Raw genomic sequence first — 23,165 nt, forward strand, 5'->3', positions numbered from 1 at the left:
CTTTATCGGGGAGAACCATTAACCCAAATTTTGATTCAGAAAAGTTTTAAGAATATCTAAAGAAAGTAAATTAAATTTATTCTTGCAATGGACTATACCAAAGTAACAACATATTCATACCAAGTTTTAGTCATATTTTCAAAAGTGATGTCTCAGGCATCTCTACTTAAAGCAATCTAATATATAATACAAAAATACAATTGTCCATAAGGCAATCAATAACAGTTCCTTTAAAGATAAATTTAGAATTAATAAAAACACATCCTATTTTACAGAATCAGTCTTATTTCTTGGGAAAGGTAAAATTCAAACAAGAGCTGTGAAATCAGATTAATGGTCTTTCCGAAGAATCATAGATGGCCATCCTTTCCATACAGCATTTTTGCTCCACAATCGGTAAATTCTTTGATAATGCACCTGTCATTGTTAATCGGAATTTGATCTAAAACATTCATTATGTGCCCAAGATCAACTCTGCTTGTGTCTCAGATATTGTCTTGAACGACTCCCTTTCAAGAAGTTAGTAGTATACACAGTAAATCTCTGTTCAGAAAGACAGCAATCTATTTTAGCAACCAAATATGCTTCAAAGGAAGAGATTCAAGTACTTTTTACTGCTGGTATGATTTAAAGATCTTAATTAACATCAGTTTTATTTCCCAAAGGATAACAGCTGCTCTCAGTAACAAAGCATTTCTGGAGCACTCCACAAACTGAAAGCAGAATTCAACAGTATCACATGCACCCAGAGCAAAGCTTTCAAAAACCTTTAGGGGGAAAAGAAAAATGAAAAAGCAGCTTCAATTGGATAAGACTGAAGGGTGAGCAGGTCAGTTACTGCTCCATACACTAGAACACAGAGCTTGTAGATACACAAATCACTGCAGAGACTCCTTCAGAGCCCTGGAAACACCAACACTAGGCAGCACAAATTCTCACAATTTTGAGCTTGCTTTCTGGTTGGTTTTCATTAGAATTTATATCACAGGGAAAACCATTCTTATTTAAACCTTTATATATAGGAAAACAAGACCAGATTGTATTTCCTGATCCTACAGGGACTTCTATCTCCCAAGAAATGCTAAAAGAACACAGCAAAAACAACAAAAAAAAAGTCAGTGAAAATTACTGTGTATATACTGTGCACATAGCTATATTGTGAAAAAGCTTAGGCAAAAAACCCTTAATGGGAAACCAAATATAAGGAATAGATCTACTTCTAACCAGAATTTTTCAATAGAAGTTAATTGCATAGAGTTCTAGTGCACAGCTTCATAGCCAGATAAGCACTATCATTTAAAAAATGGCTAAAGAGACTCATTTCTCTTGTTGCATCTCACTGAAATACCAAAACAGTAAGACAAATAATCAACTAAAATGCATACAGTTTTTACAGACACTTACTTGAATGGTGTGAATAGAAATGACAGAGTAGTTTCCCTTTTCTGACTCATCTTAACCTGCATTAAAAAAAAAGCATTAAACCATTATATGCAAGTTGCAACAACACTTAAAATTCTATCAGGAATTAAACTAAAAAAAAAAAAATATCACAGAACAGTTCTAAGACTTTGGAAAAGTTATGAAATCACACTGTCAATGTGTAGCTCCTCTGAGTTCCTGGAAAACCAGATCTGCCTATAGTAGGTAAAATAAACCACTTCCTAGCCACTGATTTTCACAGAACTTTTACAGTTTGCAGAATAAAAGGAAGATATGGTTAGAAGTGCTACCAGACTTCAGTGATAGCCTCCCTCAATGTATTACTTTTGCTGCAGTGTACTAGTTCCCATCTGGCATCACTGCTGAAGCAATGCTGTTGGACCGATTAACCAGTGGATAAAAATAGGTTTTGATGCCAGCAGAGCCACTTTGCCCAAGGCTCTTCAAAACATCTTTAAGGCCTCCTGCAGCAGCCTGACTTGTGCGTGACTGTCAGCATAAAGTGAAGACCGGAACTTTCTAAGCTCACTGCTCCCAAAACCTGGCAGCTTGAAGTAGCAACCTGCACATTTCATCCTATCTATCCAAGGCAACAGCCTCTCTGGGGAGTTACAAACTGTGGTCAGGTCAGTCCACCACAGGAAAAGTGAAAACCCGCTTGGCATGTCTAAGCCAGTGTGCTACTTCTGCTTCAGGAGAGAAGTACAAACTAAACACACACACGATCATTCCAAAACAACGCTAGAAACAAGCCAGTCAACAAGAAAAGAGATAATTTAGCACCACAAAAATGAAAGAATAAAATAAACTTAAATGAAAGAAGACAGAAAATGTTCTGGGCTTTTTTTTTTTTTCCCAAATAATCCCCAAGAGACCAATTTAACTGAAAAAGTCCTGAATCACATCCTTAATTCTTACAGCAGAAGCATTCCATCTATGAAGGGTATATCAGCATGCTTCAGCTTCACATCCAGACCACCAGTCACTTCCCCTGCTGCTACTTGCCAGCTTTCCAGGACAGATTTGGAAGCAACCCTGGTGCTGACACTGCAATATGGTATCCATGCCTTTGGGAACCTGTCATTCAAGGGACAGAAGTTGCTAGTGTCTTGCAGGTGATCTCACGCTATTTCATTGCTTCACTATTTCTGACAGGGCAACAGTTTTCATGTGGCTCAGCTTCCTGTCTGTGAAAGGATAGTTTTCCCTCAGAGCATTTCTACATCTTGCAAAACCTGTGATTTTTGGATTTTTGACTGTTTCTTATTCTACCATCTAGTGAAAGAGAACTTTTTTTTTGTTTGGACCATGTATGTGTTCTCCTAATACAGTGATATCCAATATTAGATGAATCAAGACAGAGAAGCCACAGATGAATCCTTGCAAAGCAAAACAACAGATACAACAGCATTTAGCTAAAGTTAGGCCACTAATTTAATTTATTTAATAGACAGGTGCCTGTTACCTTTATGACCTGTTTGTGTACTGATCTTTAGAGCTTTGTCTGCCAGCCCCTGTTGCAAAGGCATTATTTCCCTTTTCAGTTATCAGCACTCAGGCTCTACCTACATACTGCAATAGGTTTATACTAACATCAGTATACATCAGCATTTATGTTAAGACTCCAGAAAAAAGTTACTCACTCTCCTCAAAAAAAACAGGTTTTATTAAAATCTTTCCAATGCCTTAAGAAATGTCTTGCAGCTAGTCAATCATCATCACCCAGTATGCGCATTCAATTTTAATCTTTTGAATTACAGCATGCTATATACAGCATGTGTCCTCGTATAATCATTTTAAACACAGCAACAACTATTATTCAAAGAAATATTTTTTCTTTACCGTATGTTTAGTTACCTTAAATTGCTCAACGATCTGAACAGCATTGGTAAACATGCTCTCTGCTTTGAAATGAGCACTATTGTTCAGATATTCCAGAGGCAGAGTTCCCTGGGGAAGAAAAATACATATATAGATTAAAAAAAAAAAAAAAAATAAAGAAGAAGAAGTAGAAACAGGAATTTCTGTAACTGAATTCTGAATTGCAGCCCAAATAAGCAGTAAGAATACTTCCAATTACTGCTGAAAGAACTACCGTAACTCCTTTGAAAATACTCTTCTCACATCATTTCTCAACATCACAGGTACTGTTTATAATATTCCAGGAATGCAAAAAAGGTAAGTAATATCAGTTTTTATTAAGCTACATACTACATAGAAATACAATTTCAACCTCTCATCAGAAGCCATTTTTTAAATACCTAGACGTCTTCCATCCCGTGCCTTGCCTGGGCCTGACTAACCCAATACTTGTGATGGGAAAGAGAACAGTTGCCGTGCTGCCCTGTGTTGGGCAGCTCTCCTCACATGACCTGCAGTGAGTGCAAGACAGGAGGACAGAATATGGGACAGTGTCCAGAAGAAATATTTCAAAATATGTGCTGTAAAGCAGCATGACAGCATACAAATGTAATGCTAACTGTGAATTAGGTATTTATGAGACAACCTTCGCACTGTGTAATAATATACAAGAATTCAAAGAAAAAAACATCTCACAGTGAGGGCAGTCACTGTTCATTAAATTGAGGCACAAGATACCATCTGAAGAAAGTACACTAGTTTAAACAAGAAATAATTAAACATTAAATTGCAGGAACCAGCCTGTTTCCAGGCTCAGCTTTCATGATCAAAATCAAGTGTTATTCAAACCATACCGCATTTTTTCCATCCCTAAAAAACAAAGTAACAAAAAACTTTTATGTAGCTCGGGAGTATAAAGTTGCAGATTATAAGAGATCAGCTGCCTTTTCAATTGAAAGTAATATACAATATATAAAATGATTGAGTTTATACTTTAAACTGAAGACACATAGACATAAAGCTAAAACTACAAGCAGTCTCCACCTTTCCAAATATACAATCTGCTCCCTCATATGCCTCAAGTCTTGTCCCCAGCACCTCCTCCTCTATGGTGAGCAGATTTCTGTAATACAGAAAAACATTGTACTACTTACCACAGAATTCAGGGGAAAAGGCACACCAATAAGGGAAGCCATCAGTGGTGCTACATCAGCCTGTGCAAACAGAAGCATTCCCATTTTAAAATGATTCCAGCTGCCAGGGCTAATAAATTCAGTTTAATTTTAACATATCTGCATTTGCAAAAGTAAATGGTATAATACTGGAAGTTATAACACACAATTCTCCTTTACTTTTTTTTTTTTTTGGTTTCCAGTAGTCATCACTGCATGATTAGATTCAAAATGTGAGGCTCCACTACTGATAAAGCTTAAAAAATACATTTAGTTTAAAAAGTAAATCTGAAGCCCCACAGTACTTATTCACAGTAATTCAGTACCTTACCTCCTTCAAGGCACTCAGAGAGGCATACCACCTTTTATGACTATTTATACCACAAAAAGAATTTCATATTTACAGTTTTAAGCTGTAAGTACATTGAATATACTGCTTTTCACAGCACTCCTTATCCTGTGTTTCCAGCATGCCGACTACTTACTTTCTCCCCTTCAGAGAGGAATTCTGCACTTTTATTTGTGTCCAGTCGATCCTCAAAAAGGCCCTTCAATTTATGCTAAGGCATCCCATAGGCATACCTTTTACTAGCGATGATAAACACTGCCTCTCACCAGGTTTATATTTTCTTTTAATATAAAACTACATGAAAATCCTTTGTTTCACTAACATAAACTGGAGAAAATACACCGAAACCGCAAGCACTGCTCCAGCCTCAGATCTACTGTGCAGAAGCAGACTCCAAACCATTATTTGTAAAGGACAATATACATGTAACTGTAATAGCAACCAGAAGTCTACTTTGCTATTTTTACAGTCTCACATGTACTACAGGACGAAAGCTCTGTCTTTGGGGACTCCATTACCTGGAACAAAGCAACACTCTAGACTCTTCTATACAATCCCAAAATAACATTCCCATAATTCCTGCCCACCTTGAGAGGAAAAGTGGTCTCTAATTCTGCATGAGAGCTTGGCTGAAAGCAGATGGTCCAGAACATTCCCAGGTTCAACCTTCTAGCACAAGATTATTTCCCTTGTTTGAGCAGGTTTGTAGCTTGTTATTCATATATTGGGTTTTGTAGGATAATAGGAATTAAAAAGCAAACAAGCTTCAGGGGCATACATGTATAGGTGTTATCATCGTGATTTAAAAAAGCTTGGCTAATTTAGTATCAAGGGTTAAGTCATCCACTTTTTTCTTCATTTACAGTACAAATTGTCTAAATTACTAAGTGGCTGGGCCATAATCACAGACCCCGCTGACAAAAAAACCAAATTTAACAGTATAACAAGAACTGGTTTTGAATCAAAAGTGACAAAATACAGACATTGAAACAGATAGCTCTGAAAAACTAAACTAAACATACATATGGAAAACTTAAGTGTAGCAAAAAGCATAAAACAGATGTTCACAAACTTGGGAATCATGGTCGTGAGACCATGCTTCTTTTGTGTTTCGCTGGGCACCTTTATAGGAGATACCAAAAAGGTTTAAGCTCAGCTCCAGAACATGTTCAAAGTAGAAAGCAAAGGGAAAAGCATCACAAGTTAATTTTAAAGGTTTGCAAAACCAAATCCCACTCTGAAAATATGTTAGATGCTATTCAAGTTACTTTTAGGTAACTGGCACAAAATTTGAGAAGTACCTGATATATTGTACCATACTTTCTACAATGGTATATAATCACTTAACTATAAATGATGTGATAATGCATCTTCAGGAGAAGCTGTACATAGCTGCACATGTGTTAACAAGCTATTTAAACTTTTTCATATTAGGTTTGGTATGGGTGCAGTTCCTGCAACCCTTAACTTTTAAGTAACACATTCCAGGGAAATGCTACATCAGTTTGATCACTGAAATTCCATTGATACCTGATTGACATCCAGCCTCTTCAAATTCTCCAGTTTCCACTCTGCAAAACATAACAGAGCACATGAACAGCTAATCTACACAGACTTGAAAGGGGTAATTCAGTTGACATTTAATGTCTGGTTGCCATTTTCTATAAAGTGTTGTTGCTAAAGAAAATTATAATTTGGCTTTAGGATGCTAGCTCAAGAGGGGTTACAGATGGAACTCAACAGGCAGAAACAACAAAATGCTTTCATTTCAGTTCACGTTTTCTTTTATCCATCAGGATAAATTGCTGCTTGCAACTGTGACCAGTATCAGCTGAACAAAGTCCAAGGTTTTTGTTTTTTCAGCACAGTACAGAAAGTGATGTATTACCTCCTGTGCCAACTAGAAGGCTCAAACTCAGGTTTAGGAGAAGGGCTGTTAAATCTCTTCAGTAGTTTTTAAAAAAGGTTAACCCAAGGTCCCAGATGTACTGGTACAGAGTGGTACAAACATACTTCATGTCTGCCATAAGCCATACCAGCCGAGAGCAAGCTCAAGGGAAAAAGTTCAAAGATTTAGCAGTCAGAACAACTACAATGAAGGCAGAGACAAAGCCAAACATACAAGCCCCTAAAGCTGTGGGGCATCATACAAAAAGCTGTTTCAAAACTGTATTTTCCTGCTCCCCATTAGCCTTTTAGGAAATAAAGAGCAAATTGCCTGTTTTCTTGGGGGGGGGGGGGGAGGAGAGCGGGGAGGGGGGGGGTATTTAAAACCAGTTTAGCAGGGATTGGTGGTTTGTTTTTTTTCATGTCTTCTCCTCCTAATGTTTAAGTTTGCTGCCCCACAACAACCCACAGCAATAATATGAGCATGGAAAAAACAACCCCACCCCCCCAAAAGATGACACATCACTTTCTTTTTTATTATTCAAGCTTTAAAAAGCATCAAATACACAGGAAAACATGATAGGGGCTGAAACAGACTTGCTGATAGAGTACTTAAAATACTGTCAGTTACCTACCCTACAGCAAATCTCAAGTAAAGATGCTGGGGGCACCTGCACTAAGCTTGGGAAGCAGACTTACTGCTAGCAACAGGGGCACAGACACCTTCCTGAGCACCCAAAGATAGATAAATGGGGCACTCACTATTCCACTTGCTGAAATGACACTGCAGAAACAGCATAGACAGAAGCAGCACTCAACCAGTGATGGTGTAGCCATGCTGCCCAAAAGTACCCTTTGGCTTTATGTGAAGTCTAAGTTTAAATGTACCAGAAACAGGCTTTATGAAAAATACCTGTAAACCATCACTCAAAGCTCTGTCTCAACCTCATTTATATTCTCCAATCAGGCATCTAATTCCTAGACCACACTACCCTTTCTCCATCTCTGCCAGACCCAAAGCTGTTTTGGCTGAAAACAGACTGAGCCAGGCAACATCCACATTTGCAGTATTGTAAGTACCAAGCTTATTTTCAGCAATTAATTCATACTAATGCTAGCTTTGGAGATCTGAGTACAGGCCCACTGCTGTATGGTCCCAAGGGTGCCGAAAACCCAACCATGTACCTTAAAAGCAGCAGGTCATACAGTTACAGCAAGTTCCCATGGCAACGCAGGGGAAGCATTATCAACATTAATCATGAATTGTGTTAAACTCACAACAAAATGAAAACAAGTTTGCTTGCTTTTGCTTCCCAGAAATGGAAATGGGTTTATATTTCTACAGATATAGATTCTCACTCATATTTCTATCATATAAATGCATTGTCTGTTTTACTTTAAATAACATTTTCCCATGAAAAATGTTGAAAAATTGTCTCCATGCACCCAATGTGCTTAAGGTAGGAAGAAACCATAGATCTGCTTGGAGAATATCTCTAGCTTTATCAAAAGCTTTTACATTTCTGCTTCCCCTACTCAGATATTCCCACAACAAAGAGTTGAAGATATCTGCCTTGGACCAGGAGCCATAGGACCAGGACACATCTGCAGGCTTGCCAGTGGAGGCTGTACACCCAGGAGTGGTTATACATGCTGCCCGTGCCAGTTTACAATTCCAGCTTACTGTCCAGGTTTCCTGTACAGTGCTCAGCATAGTTTCCCACCCATCTGATAGGTTTTATTTTCTTTTCTTTACCCTGCCCTGCTTTTACTGCAGGCTGCTGGGCACTCAGATGCGAACAGTCCAGGGGAAACAGCAGAGCGCCAGCTCAAGAGGCAGAGGCTGAGGCTACATGAACCAAAGAAAATCTCACATAAAACCTCATAGAAGCAAAAACAGTGAATACTGAGCTTCCTCAGCTGCAGCAGAGCAGGCTGAGCCCCCTCCAAAACAGGATGTGTACAGATGAAAACCATTCCACCTCCTTCTGCTGAAGAAGGCTGTGCCTTCACTCACAAGCTTCTCTGGACTTGTGCCCCAAAGGCCACCCCTGTGGGGCCTGCACTGAGGAGCCAGAGAACAGATCTGTATTCTCCTTCTTTCTGAAGAAGGGCCAAGCCAACAGCCAAATAGGTAATAATACACTTAGTTGCAGGAAGCAGGGCTCCCATCATAAATCTTTCCAAGATGATTGCATAAAGAAAGGCAGAGCACAGGTGAAAGACTGGTGAGAAGGCTGTCATCTCAAAGCAGACAGTGTCCTTTCAGCTAATCAAGGAGCATATTAATTTTTTCATAACAAACTGGACAAAGTCCTGCCTGTTGGTGCCATCTTTGGGGTATCAACCCTTGAAGGCAATGATGAGAAGAGAGACAACCCACTGAGCTGCCTACAGCCTGCTTGAACTGAACAAGTGAAGCTTGTCAGCATTGGAAATATTCTGCTGTTTCCATAAACTTTTAACTGAGAAATTAGGAAGGACTGTCAATAGACACAAGAACTTGACCACTGGTATGTGCATTTGCAAATAAAAGTTGGACACCTGCATACATCAGTAATGAAGTAGTCTTGAAAACACTCTCATCTCCTACACACAGTCTCAGCTGCATTTATATGAAGCAGGAAAACCAAATTCAAAGAGCCTTTCAAGAGACATCTTTTAAGCATTTTTCTTTCTTATATTAACTTTGTGAAAATAAAATTACAAAAGGGGGAAAATAACAGTAAAGAGTCACAGTTTTTCATTAAAAAAGACTGTTTACATTTCCACAACAGCCACAAGGATGCAAGTAAGACAAAACAGCCCTCAAAGTCCCCAGGGTTGTACTCTGAAGCTAGAAAAGAGTCTTCGGACATGTCAGCTTAACAAGTTTCTGTACAAATAGCTTTTAGGCTCTGAGAGTCTTCCTAAGAATTAAGTCTCCTCTGGAACTAAGTTTTGGGAGTGTGAATAACAGCCTCTTGTACCTCTGCACCCAAAGAGAGAAAGCCTCCAATTCCATGATTAGAAAAAAACCCTGACTCTGACATCTACCCAATTTTGCAGTTTCCTCCATAGGCATGCCCCATCACCTTTTCTTCCTACATTCCACAAAACAAGTCATGTTTATTGTGAAGGTCATGTTTATAGTTCATGTTTATAGTGAAGTTCAACAGGCATAATGGTGAAAGACCTCCCTTTCCACCAAAATTTTGCACTTGAGTTTTATATTTTACCTACCTTTCAAAAAATTGTCTTCAAATTTTTGGGATGTGACTCTCTGTGGATAATTCACCCCAGCACCCCAAACAATCAGTGGTGTTAAAGTTTCTGAGGGATGACCAGCTCCATGGGTTCCTAAGATACACCAAAACAAAAAAAGCATAAACTTTAAGATACATGGTGTAAACCCAAACAAAATCTATACATATACACACATACACTAAATTCTTGTTACAATATACATACTAAAATCCTATTACAGACAACCTATCCCAGCTTCGTAGCTTATTTTTCTGCTACTAACAAAAGAGGCTAAATTCAATATCCAAGTTAGGAAAATGGTACTACTCAAGTTAAGACCATAAAGTTATAGATTTGTGCATAAAAAAATCCCACTGTTAACATAGAGAAACTAAAGCCAAAGTAATTGAAAGCCTCAAGACGTAGCAGAGTTACCTGATCAAAACATATGCATGTGTTTATCCTGAGCACCCCATGGAAACCAGGAATGGTTCATTTGAATAGAATAAGGCACATGCCCAAAATATCATACAGAACTGAACTCTGGTCCCCGAATAAGGATTAGACTTTCATTTCAAAACCAGGACACAATATGCATTGCACCTATCATCTCTTCCCCATCAATATAATTTCATTTTTCAGGTTTTAAAGCCTGGTAGCACACTCCTTAAAAACTGATAAAACATGACTTCCTTCCCCAGGGAAATTAATTCCCTCCAGATTACAATTAACCTATCAGCTGCCAAAAAGAGGGAGCTTTAGAACTATGGCATCTCAACAGCAGGTGCACTGAAGCAGAAGTCACACAAGCTTGAAAGAAACAGTGGTCATTGAACTCAGTGGATGAGGTACCACAGCAGTGCGATAACCCAGAATCAAAAGGAATTACATTGTTATACAAACTCTGTGTTGTTCACTGCATGGTCTACAAGATTATCCATTTTCCTTGTATTTGCATAGAAGCACACTATTCCCTCTCTGTGTGTATATATATTCTTAATAATTCTGAAGGACAGATAATAACATCTGTCTTTTTGTTTTTTTCTTTACAAAACAGAATTGGGTATGAAATTGGTAATAGCATTGAGGCTGAACAGCAAACATTATGGCAGAGCTGCAGAGCCAGCTTTGCATTCTTTAGACAGAGCTATGCCTAAGAACACACAGGTCTGGGAATAAGATTTCCCATGTTCAGAAATCCCATGGAAGGCACGTTCTGGTTTCAAAAGCGGCAACGACTGCTCTTCTTCTCAGAGCTTGGGAAAAGAACAGGTTGAGACCATGCTTCCTCCATCTTCCAGGCATCAGTTATTTCTTTCTGTTGCAGAAGTGGAATTTTTTGCTTTCTTTTTAGCCAAGCCACCAACTCTATCAGAATTTTACTGAGACTCTGCCTCTACTGATACTTCAAGGCAGATATAACTGAGAGAGGAAGCTGCATATACCCTCCCCCTATTATAAAACAGGCTTATCTGAATTATAAGAAGGGGCAAACCCCCGATTTTCAGCTGGGTTAGTTCCCTGTTCCACCCCTCAGCACCCTCCAAACACACCTTTTCAAGTGAAAGGGAGGGAAAGGCTGCTGTTGTTCAGTTTTTCTTTTCTCTGTTTCATGTGTAACATGGAAGAGTACTTGTGCCAGGCTGGTAGCAGGAACAAGTGGCCAAGGTGAGAGTGGTTGCGGGACCACCTATCTCAGTCAACAGTTCCATTTGAGAACAGCTTAAGCAATACCACAGAGTCAGGCTGAGAAAGCAAGTGATTTTACTGGTCTTTGCCAATAACCACAGCTTCTTTGATCATGTCAAGTTCAGAACATGTTCTCTTCCTTAATAGGTCCTCCCTGCCCTCCTAATATTTGTTTTAAAATTGGTGCACGTCCCATTCTGCAGATAATGGCTGAAAGAGTGCAGCAGTTGCTGATATTACAAGCTCAGATCAAAAGCTACTGAACTAGCCTTCAGCCCACCAGCTATAGGTGAGCTGAGCATCATTTGATCTTGGATTGACTAAAGTCAACATTAAAGTTATTAACACTTCCAGCAGATCAACCTTTACTTCAAGACAGAAAGAGATGACAGAAAACTATGACAGCCCAGCAGTTCTCAAAGCCTGAAGAGTTACTCCTATCACCTTTTATTCCTCCTTCAAAGGATCCAGTGCATAATGAGAAAACCGCAGGAGCACACTCTGGCAGCAAGGAAGGCCAACAGCACCCTGGGCTGTGTTAACAGCAGGATGGTCCAAGGAAAGGGATTATCCTCCTCTACCTGTGAAACAGCCTTTAGACACTGGATCCAGTTTTGGGCCCCTTCAGTACAAGAAAGACATCAACCATCTAGAATGATCTTAGTGGGGAGCCCCCAAATTGGTCAGGAGAGGCTGAGGGATTGAGATTTGTTCAGCCTGAAGAAATGGATTTGGGGAGGACATAACAGCATACTGCCTGTACCCCACTTCAAGGGGGTCTGAGAGGATGGAGGCAGTCTCACTGAAACACAGTGGTGGGAGGACAAAAGAGAATAGGCATAAGAACAAAGGAGGCTCAAGACTGCAGATAAAGAAAACATTTTCCCCTCCATGAGGGCAACTAAGCAGCAGAGCCGGCTGCCCAAAGGGATCGCATGGGCTCCACTCTTTCAGGTTTTGAAGACCTTGCTGGATTAAGCCCAAGCAACTGTGTCTGATCCCAAAGCTAATCCTGCTTTGAGTAGGTAGCTTGAGCTCCTGAGGTTGCTATGATCGTATATAGTCTAAAAAAATACATATACACATCTCTTTTATAAAAAAATTATGAAAGTATTACTTGAAAGAATTAAAATATATTGCAAGTGGCAGCCAGCTCACCAGTAAATAATATTCAAACCAAACCATTTTGCAAATGAGCAGATAATAATTACATAAATAAATATCCTCCATAGGCATGCCCTGTCACCTTTTCTTTCCACGCCATGGAAAACAAGTTATATTTACTGTAATGGAACAGAAATCAGTGAAGATCAACAGGGCCCCCTTCTCCCCAACTTTTTCACCAGCTTCTGGACATATCTGCCATCTTTTCCAGGTGATTCAGATGATTCAATTCAAAACAGGGGCAACAAAGCTTCTAAGGGAACAGAGCTCTAATCACACTTAAGACACTCACTCATAAACTCAGCTGACTCAACATTTGAAAAGACTCACCCCAATCTGTCATTCCATGGTCAGAAGTTAAAATAAATGCAGTTTTTCCATCATTTCCATAGAAATTGTCAATCATCGAAGCAATTTCTTTTACACCCTCATCAACTTTTTTAATATTCTCCTTGTATTCCCTAGAAAAATAAGAAAAAATGTTGTTAGATTCAAGATGGCTCTCACGCTTGGTATAAAGCAAGTTTCTCATAGTCAGAATGTCCAGTCCTTTGATTATAGACAGCTTTATCCTCTACAGAACCTCAAGCTTACAAAAGGCTTCCTAGATGTAAAATCTCTCCTCCTCTAAGTCTTATTAAACATACTAAATTGCCACAGCACAGTTTGAAGGTTCCTGAAATTACCATCTTAAATAGAAGTTTATTTGTATTTCAAATCTGACCTGTCCTTGATTGAAGACTATAATGTAATCACCCACAGCTATCAGGCAAGTTAAGGAGAACAGGGTTAAAGGGAATATAGCTATGGGAGACATTACTGTGGGGATCTGTTATAGACCGCCTGATCAAGGAGAACCTGCAGATGAAGCACTCTACAGACAGATAGGAAAAGCCTCACGCTCACAGGCCACTGTTCTCATGGGAGACTTCAACCACCCTGACATCTGTTGGAAGCATGGTACGGCCCGGCACAAGCAATCCAGGAGGTTCCTCGATTGTGTAGAAGACAACTTCCTTCTGCAAGTAATAGAGGAGCCGGCAAGGAGAGGTGCCGTGCTTGACCTCGTGCTCACCAACAGGGAAGGGCTCGTTGGAAATGTGACTCTCCAGGGCAGCCTTGGATGCAGCGATCATGAGATGGTCGAATACGAGATCCTCAGGACAGTGAGAAGAACGTGCAGCAAGCTCACTGCCCTGGACTTCAAAAGAGCAGACTTTGGCCTCTTCAGGAACCTGCTTAGTAAGGTTCCATGGGATACAGCCCTAGAGGGCAGGGTGGCCCAAGACTCTTGGTTGATATTCAAGGACCACCTGCTACAAGCTCAGGAGTGTTGCATCCCAACCAGAAGGAAGTGCAGCAGGAGGGCCAGGAGACCTCCTTGGATGGATAAGGAGCTCCTGAGGAAAATTCAAATGAAAAAAGAGGCTTATAATAAGTGGAAGCAAGGACAGGTGGCATGGGAAGAGTACAGGGATGTTGTCCGGGAAGCTAGGGACCAGGTTAGGAAAGCTAAGGCCCAGTTAGAATTAAACTCAGCTAGAGGTATTAAAGAAAACAGGAAGGGATTCTACAAGTACATAGGAAATAAAAAACAGACTAGGGAGAATGTAGGCCCTCTCAGGAAGCTATCAGGAGAACTGGCTACACAGGATTTGGAAAAGGCTGAGGTTCTGAATGACTTCTTTGCCTCGGTCTTCCCTGGCAAAGGCTCTGACCACACCACCCAAGTCTTGGAAGACAGGCGCAGGGACTGTGAGAATGAAGACCTTGAGCCCACTGTAGGAGAGGAACTGGTTTGAGACCACCTTAAAAATCTGAATGTGCACAAGTCCATGGGTCCCGATGAGATCCATCCGTGGGTCCTGAAGGAGCTGGCAAAGGAAGTTGTGAAGCCACTGGCTATCATATTTGAGAAATCATGGCAGTCAGGTGAAGTTCCCGACAACTGGAAACAGGGAAATATAACCCCCATTTTCAAGAAGGGGAAAATGGATGACCTGGGGAATTACAGACCAGTCAGTCTCACCTCTGTGCCTGGCAAAATCTTGGCGCAGATTCTCCTGGAAGGCATGCTAAGGCACAGGAAAAACAACAAGGTGCTTGGTGACAGCCAGCATGGCTTCACTAAGGGGAAATCCTGCCTGACCAATTTGGTGGCCTTCTATGATGGGGCTACAGAACTGATGGACAGGGGTAGAGCAGTTGATGTCATCTACATGGACTTGTGCAAAGCATTCGACACTGTCCCACACAATATCCTTGCCTCTGAATTGGAGAGACATCAATTTGATAGGTGGACCACTCAGCGGATAAAGAACTGGCTGGAGGGCAGCACGCAAGAGCTGTGGTCAATGACTCAATGTCTGGCTGGAGACCAGCAACGAGTGGTGTCCCTCAGGGATCGGTGTTGGGAGCGGTCTTGTTCAACACTTTTGTCAGTGTCATAGACAGTGGGATTGAGTGCGCCCACAGCAAGTTTGCCAACGACACCAAGCTGTGTGGTTTGGTTGATACCCTGGAGGGAAGGAATGCCATCCAGAGGGACCTTGACACGCTTGTGAGGTGGGCTGATGCCAACCTCATGAAGTTTAACCATGCCAAGCGCAAGGTCCTACACCTGGGTCGGAGCAATCCCAGGCACAGCTACAGGTTGGGCAAAGAAGAGATTCAGAGCAGCCCTGTGGAGAAGGACTTGGGGGTGTTGGTCAATGAGAAAATGAACATGAGCTGGCAGTGTGTGCTTGCAGCCCAGAAAGCCAACTGTATCCTGGGCTGCGCCAAAAGGAGTGTGACCAGCAGGTCAAAGGAGGTGATCCTGCCCCTCTGCTCTGCTCTTGTGAGACCTCACCTGGAGTATTGTGTGCAGTTCTGGTGTCCTCAACATAAAAAGGACATGGAACTAGTGGAACAAGTCCAGAGGAGGGCCACGAGGATGATCAGGGGACTGGAGCACCTCCTGTATGAAGACAGGCTGAGGAAGTTGGGGCTGTTCAGCCTGGAGAAGAGAAGACTGCATGGAGACCTCATAGCAGCCTTCCAGTATCTGAAGGGGGCCTATAGGGATGCTGGAGAGGGATTCTTCATTAGAGACTGTAGTGATAGGACAAGGGGTAACTTAAAATTTAGACTGGATATAAGAAGGAAATTCTTTCCTGTTAGGGTGGTGAGGCACTGGAATAGGCTGCCCAGGGAGGTTGTGGATGCTCCATCCCTGGCAGTGTTCAAGACCAGGTTGGACGAGGCCTTGGGTGATATGGTTTAGTGTGAGGTGTCTCTGCCCATGGCAGGGGGGTTGGAACTAGATGATCTTAATGTCCTTTCCAACCCTAACTATTCTATGATTCTATGGTTCTAACACCAGAACTAAGGAATTCTGAAAAATTCAAAACACCTTAAATTGTAAGTTTCAAAAATTACCTTAAGCTAGTAACTAAATAGCAGAGATCTCACCATTCAGGGTCTGTTCTGAGAAGATTCACAGATCAGCACAGACCCCAGAGCTTAGTTAATAGAGTCTAAGCCAGAGAGTCATATATTTGTAGAAACATGACCATGATTAACTTCCAGCCAACTACTTTTCTATTTGTTACTATTGCTAAAGTCAGTTTTAAAAGTCTATCTTTAAAAAATCCTAACAAAAAATTCATTCAGGAAGTATAAACTTCGTAATGATGCAGAAAATCAGAGCAAGGATTTTGAAAGTATGCAAGGGTGAAGACATAATATCCTACATTCAAAGCATGTGAGGAAATAAAAAGAAAGTTCTCAAATAACACAGTTTAAAATGAATTGGTGATGAGTAGTGTTAATCTAAACTCTTCCCTTTGTTCAAGTGTCCTAAGGAAAGCTAAAACATAATGCTGGATTTTGCAGCCATTATTCTTGAAGTTACTGTAGTCTATAAATTCAACTATATCATTTCAGCCATGGGGAATCCAAGAACTGCTTCCATTTTATATTTAAAACAGCAATTTCCTACATTATATTATGTGTTGACTATAAGACAAACTGCTAAAAATCATATTCGAGTATAGAAGTATAACCAGGAACACTGTATATAGCAAAATTCTGCCATTTCTACAGAGAAGACCTTAAAACAAAACAAAAAAATACAACCAAAACCTAGACAATTCAGAACATAAAGTAATCACGGTGACACATACAACCTATTGTAGAAATCCTCAAGACTACAAGCCTTGTTTCATGCTTGATTAATAGCACTGTTAAAAAAGTAACCATATGCATTTAAAGCTAGTAAGCAAGATACGTTTAGTCTCTCAGTTACCTTGAGTTTGGTCGATGAGCATGTCCATTCGTGTCTATGCCTAGCAAATGCAGGAACAGAATCACTTTCTCTTCATTCAGTGCAGAGAACAATGTTTGATTACTTCTAGAAGAATTAAAGAAGCTCTGTATAGAATAAACCATTAAGATATTAATCTGAGTACAATGGAAAAAGACAAAAGGCAGCCTATTAAAACCAAACCACAGTTGTTTTCATATCAAAATACTAGTAGCTGTTAGAATGACAAAAGAGAAGAATTAATTACTTCCCAGTTTACTTCTTGGAGGATGTCTACCATCAGTATAGTCATTCAAAGTTTCAGCTTATCTAAGACAACACTCCTCAAGTTTTTGCTTTCTTGGGGACGGGTTGGTTTGGGCTTTGGGGTGTTTTGTTTTACCTTTTTTTTTGTGGTCTGTTTTTTTTTTGGTTTTTCATTTTTTTTTTGTTTGTTTGTTTTTGTTTGGTTTTTTCTTTGTTTGTTTGGTTTGGTTTGTTTTTTTTTTGAGTTTCCTGAGAAATCCCAGATAACTGAATATTATTTCTTCTTTGCCTCCTGTATAATCACAGTGATGAACATTCCTGAGTACCACTTATGGCTTTAACTTCCAATGATTTATCAGTTTCAATCTGGAAGCAAAGGTCTCAAATACTTGCTTTGGAAGCAGGTTCTGCAGGACTGAGATACCATGCTATAGCTTGTTTGCAGAAACTAAATTAAAACTGAATAAAACAAGACATGCTTTGCAAATATATGAACTACAGAACATACATCTGCCATGCACATGTCCTACTTAAGCATCCCTGAGGCAGATGCCATGGGGGATTTCCCCCTCAGACTGAATGAGTCTTGACATGGCTATTCTGTGTTAGACCAGTCATATCGCCACAATGCAAAATGCAGGCAGACAGCTATTCCAAAATGATCTCCTTAGTAACAGCATTGCCCAAGGAAACAAAGTTAGGCAGGATTTTTAGCTCAAAGAACACCAGAGAACCTTTCAGTATACTAGCATAAAGGAAAGTGTCTTTGAATTTCATACAAGAGTCTATGGAAAATGCTGGTAGAGGCAGTGAACCATTTCTGCCACCAAAGGACAGAGCAGTCCACCACACACACCTGTGATTCTGATGGAATTCTTAAAAACTAAAGCTCACACCTTGTGTAAATGAAAGTCACTGTACACAGAGGAAGATCAAACTGGCAGCAGGAGTATTTAGAAGGCTGCGTCAGGAAACCATGGCAATGCGTTATTACACCTTTTCTGTTTTATCCCTGAATATATACAGAATGCATGGACTAATATTTGCATGCTCTCAACTTCAGCTCTTGTCCAAATAAAATCACGACCAAAGTCCAAAGAAATTTTAAATAAAGATGCAGAACAGAATCTGATCACATTCAATAGCAATATAATTATTCTCATGAAAATTTCCATTTCCCACCTGCATATATTTGATGGCAGACCAAAGAAGCCTTCCAGAGCACACCAGTAATTTGCAGGATACAGTATAATTCTGTTTTTTTATTTTTAATTAAAGGAAGCAATACATCAAAACAGTCAAACAGGAAACTCCCCAAATTAAATCCTAAAATGCAGACCAATATTGGAAGGCAGGTATTTTTCTATCATAGATAGATGATATCATTCTATCAGAGAATGACTAAGCAAAAGAAACTGTTGCAAGGAAGACAAGGCCTGATCTTCTCCTCTCCCACCAGAAAAGTCTCTAGGACATACCAAAATCACTCCACTGCCCCAGCCATCTTGTGAGCCAGAGCAGCAGCAGCAGACCTTGCCCAATCTCTGGCTAATTAAGAGCGAGATAACAAAAGGAAGATGAGTGTAACCTAAGATGAGGCATCTTTTCCCAGAGCAAATACCAAACTTTACCCCACAGAATATTTTTTTTTTAATAGTTTATTGAAAAAAAGAAATAGGAAGTTCACCACAAGGAGTTACCTTAGACTGCTAAGGGTGTTGAATTGGTAAGCAGTAAACCAAACAGGAGGGGCAAAAACCCACCTTTCTCTGGAGGTTGCTGAACTGTTGTCAAGCACTATCCTCATATCATCTCGTAGCCTGCTAAAAGCCTCTTCTTTTTGGTACTCAGTATTCTCAAAACACGAGACCTATCACCACTCAGCACCAGTTTCCGAGTCACCATTACATGTTAACTGTATCTTTCTGTCTCAATTGTTTTGTTTCCCTTTTATTTGCTTCATTCAGTAATACTAATTCCTTCATATATTTAATCCAAAATGCCACCATGAGGTTTCAGGGATGGAAGTAAAGAACAAGAGGCTGAGAGAACTCAGTTTCCTGAGTCTTAAGAAAAGGCAGCTAAGGAGCGATTTCATTTCTGTTGTAGAACCGCCTACTGGGTAAAGAGAAGATTGAGACAGATGGCTCAGAGGGCCTTAGTGATGGGACACGGGGAAACGCAATTTGAAATGTGGGAAATTCCAGGCCCAATTAGCCTCCTCTAACTGCACCTCCTTCATGCAGGAAGTTGGACTCAATGACCACTACAGCTTTCTTCCAACTTTCTTTTTCTACGATTCTGGAAACCTTTCTACAATTTTCTGGCAACTAAAATCAAACAACTCCCTGGCGACAACTGATACACAATTTAGTAGATCAGTGATAAGTTTTCCATTAAAATATTCACAGCAAAATGTAAAGTTAATTACAATGCAATACTAGTTAAAATACTACAAGAGGAGTTTGGTAACAAATATATGAAATCTTTTAGTATTATCTCCCCTCCCTAGATGGAGAAAGCAAAGAAGAAAAAAAAACCTACCTAGAAGGCCTAGCAAATACATGATTCACTGATGTCTGAAAAACATATGGACTCCATAGATGTTTAACATAAGGTGCTGGGGACCATTTGTTTCTCCACAGAGCCCTCCATGGAACTATAATCTTTTAACACAGCTGATAAACTCTTGCTGACCGCATGGACGTACAGATGGATGTACAGGGAGAAAGAGATCAATCCTTCTCTTTCCACAAAGCTTCTTCATACATAAAACTGGAACCAACTTAAATTGGTTGATTAAAGCTGTGCACACTGATCTGTGCTGATGTGAGAGTTTAGTTATGCCAGTGTTTAAGTGTAAAATAAATGTACGAAGGCAGGATCAACATATATATGCCAGGTTTATGTCAGTTGAGCATGCTCATGCACAAAACTCTTACACATAAATAAAACATTCAACCATTGTACTGCTAGTTACAGCAGAGCTATTTGTACTGAAATACACTGACAGAAATCAACAGAAGGCCATGGACTGCCTGCAGATCTTCAAAGTTTAACATAATTCAGTTCTGGACTCTATCCCCTACCCTGAACAGACAAGAGAGTCAGAAGGCTTGGTCTGGCAGAAAGAAGCCAAAGGAAGAATGAAGTAGTATGCTCAAAAATGAGAAGAGAAAAAAAATAAAAAGGAAAAATAAGTATGTGCCATCTGCACCTACATGCCCATTTAAAAGACATCAACTGAATATCTCAAGCATATCCCACCTGTGGTCATAATAAATTGTGGTTAGACCATTATTGGGCTCATCTCCATGACTTGCAGGAATTGAGTTCCTGCAATTTTATTCATTTTACCCGAAAAAGAGAATTCAATCTTACAAAACTGTTTTCCACAAAATACTTATAAAAATCAGAAATGCATTAAAAAGACCACTTTTCTCCCTGTTAGTTAACCTAGACTCCCAGTACTTTGCTGCCTAATTTTTCTTTACTACAGATTCAAACATGATCGACATAAAGGTTATTTAACTGAGAATCATTGAGCTACATTGCACTAAATTACAATCAGTTCCTTAATTGTTTTGAAAGCTTCTAAGAAACCCTCTCAACCAAACAAAAAACAAACAGAAAAAAACCCTGCAATCAATCAACTCTATACCTATCTGGATCTCTAAGCCACTCTCAGGCTATTACCGCACATTAAAATTTCTGAGTTTTAACATAGCTGCAGATAAAAAGCCTAGTCTTACTCAATTTTTTCCGTCCCAAGAAAGGGCTAGGATCACCTTATACCGTAAGTGGATGTGACAGGAGCTATCAAGTATCATACATTTTTTCCTCCACTCATGATTGAAGCAATCTGCTTCTGACCCATACAAATGAAAACTAGCCAGACTTTCACACCTCCTGACCAATGGTGTTATCACTAGTTGCCACTATTTAAATGAACAAGCAATTTCAGGGTGCTATTACTAGTAGCTCAAACATTAGGTATCCATTCCCCATTTTCTCCCCATCTTTCTTGGGGAAGAGGAAGCCACAGGTGGCCCTCATGATGCTCATGATCTGCTGACTACACAGTAGAGAGGGAGTACACATAAGCATCTTTTAGTTCCTAAAGAGGCAGAAACCCAGGGATTACCTTGCACAACATAGAGTTAAATAAGATGTTGTTAAATATTTGAGACAAAATTCAAAACAGAGGGGAAAAAAAAAAAAAAAGCCATCAAAGTGGATTTTAAATCTCAGCAAACTGTCACTGTTCCTTACATATAATCCCACCATCATACCTGAGAGTTGCTCGGGTTATAACTGAGCGACCTCAGTTTTAGTCAGCCTTGAGTTTCACACTTCTGAAGCAATCACTGATGTGTAATTGAAGAGATGATTAATGGAATGAGTGTTTTACAACAGTCAATCAAGTCCTATCCATTCACAGTGTGAAAGTTAGATGGGCAAAACAAGGCTTTAAAGTTAGTATTTAAATTAATGGTGCTAGTTCCAAGGAAAAAGTCATCACTAATGACAAAAATATTAAACATATCATTATAGTTTAAAAAGGTGTTTTGAAGCAAACTAAAGCACCACCCTCACATACCTGTGCAGCAGGGTACAATTTTAAGACAACAGCTATTCAAGTGCGACAGCCTAATTTGATTTGTATTCATACACCTTAAATCACACAACAAGAAATATCTTTTCACTGTGAACTCAGAAAATCACTTCCTTTGAAATTAGTAAACTATAATGAACTTTTCTACCCTGCATCACTGTTTAAAGACCCAGCCTTGGCTTCCGAATATAGATGCTGATTTGGTTTACTGATTTACCTGGTTTAATTTGCTTTGATTTCTGCTGGTTAGCTAATGTTAATGCATACAGCTCAGAGATTTTGTGGGAGAAATTTTATTCTTAAACTCCATTAACATTGTTATGAGATCCAGAAAGTAACTCTCCTAATTGTTCCACTGATACAGGTATTTATACACCAATACCCACTATCCTTTCCAGTACCGAAAGGGGCGTACAAGAAATCTGAAGGTGGACTTTTTACAAGAGCATGTATTGACAAGACAAGAGGGAATGGCTTTAAATTGAAAGAGGGTAGATTTAGATCAGGTATTAGGACTAAATTCTTTACTATGAGTGTGGTGAGGCACTGGAACAGGTTGCTTAAGGAAGTTGTGGCTGCCCCACCCCTGGAAGCGTTCAAGGACAGGTTGGATAGGGCTTGGAGCAACCTGGTCTAGTGGAAGGTGTCCCTGCCTGTGGCAGGGGTCCTGGAATTAGATGATCTTAAGTTCCCTTCCAACCCAAATCATTCTGTGATTCTATGATCAGCATTTCATAATCCAGGACAAGTGAGGTAGCATGGAATAACCTGAATATATGAACTAATGAATTCATGGACATGGAACAACATGAATATAGGAATTAATGAAATCAGGGACTGTAGTGATGGGACAAGGAGTAAAGGAGTTAAACTTAAACAGGGGAAGAACAAGTTCTTTACTGTGAGGGTGGTGAGGCACTGAAATGGGTTGCCCAGGAAAGCAGTGAATGCTCCATCCCTGGCAGTGCTCAAGGCCAGGTTGGACAGAGACTTGGGCAACATGGTCTAGTGTGAGGCACCCTTGCACATGGCAGGGGAACTGGAGCTAGATGATCCTTAGGTCCTTTCCAATCCTAACCATTTGATGATTCTATGTGCCTCGGGCTATTAATGCTTACAGTAACGGCATCATAGAAAACAACAGTCACGAAACAGCACTGACCCAAGTCAGCTGAGCAGTTCACCACGTCAACAAGTTACACTGCTTCA

At 39.9% G+C, this 23,165-nt stretch overlaps 1 protein-coding gene across 9 annotated transcripts in view; it reads right to left on the reverse strand.

The window, feature by feature from the left end:
• Positions 1-23,165, reverse strand: part of PIGN (phosphatidylinositol glycan anchor biosynthesis class N) — a 101,483-nt gene that overhangs the window by 55,509 nt on the left and 22,809 nt on the right. For all 9 annotated transcript variants that reach the window (XM_061449287.1, XM_061449285.1, XM_061449286.1 and 6 more), the window contains exons 6-12: positions 17,078-17,202; positions 13,120-13,250; positions 9,934-10,050; positions 6,355-6,395; positions 4,458-4,517; positions 3,301-3,393; positions 1,405-1,460 (exon numbers count right to left, since the gene is read on the reverse strand). In XM_061449287.1, coding sequence (XP_061305271.1) covers positions 1,405-1,460; positions 3,301-3,393; positions 4,458-4,517; positions 6,355-6,395; positions 9,934-10,050; positions 13,120-13,250; positions 17,078-17,202 — 623 coding nt within the window. The remainder of the gene's footprint in view (positions 1-1,404; positions 1,461-3,300; positions 3,394-4,457; positions 4,518-6,354; positions 6,396-9,933; positions 10,051-13,119; positions 13,251-17,077; positions 17,203-23,165) is intronic.

Source organism: Pezoporus flaviventris, unplaced genomic scaffold (assembly GCF_033815535.1).
Source record: "Pezoporus flaviventris isolate CSIRO_AGI_PZ_B2104156 unplaced genomic scaffold, CSIRO_AGI_Pfla_v1 ptg000007l, whole genome shotgun sequence".
NCBI classification, from domain to species: Eukaryota; Metazoa; Chordata; class Aves; order Psittaciformes; family Psittacidae; genus Pezoporus; species Pezoporus flaviventris.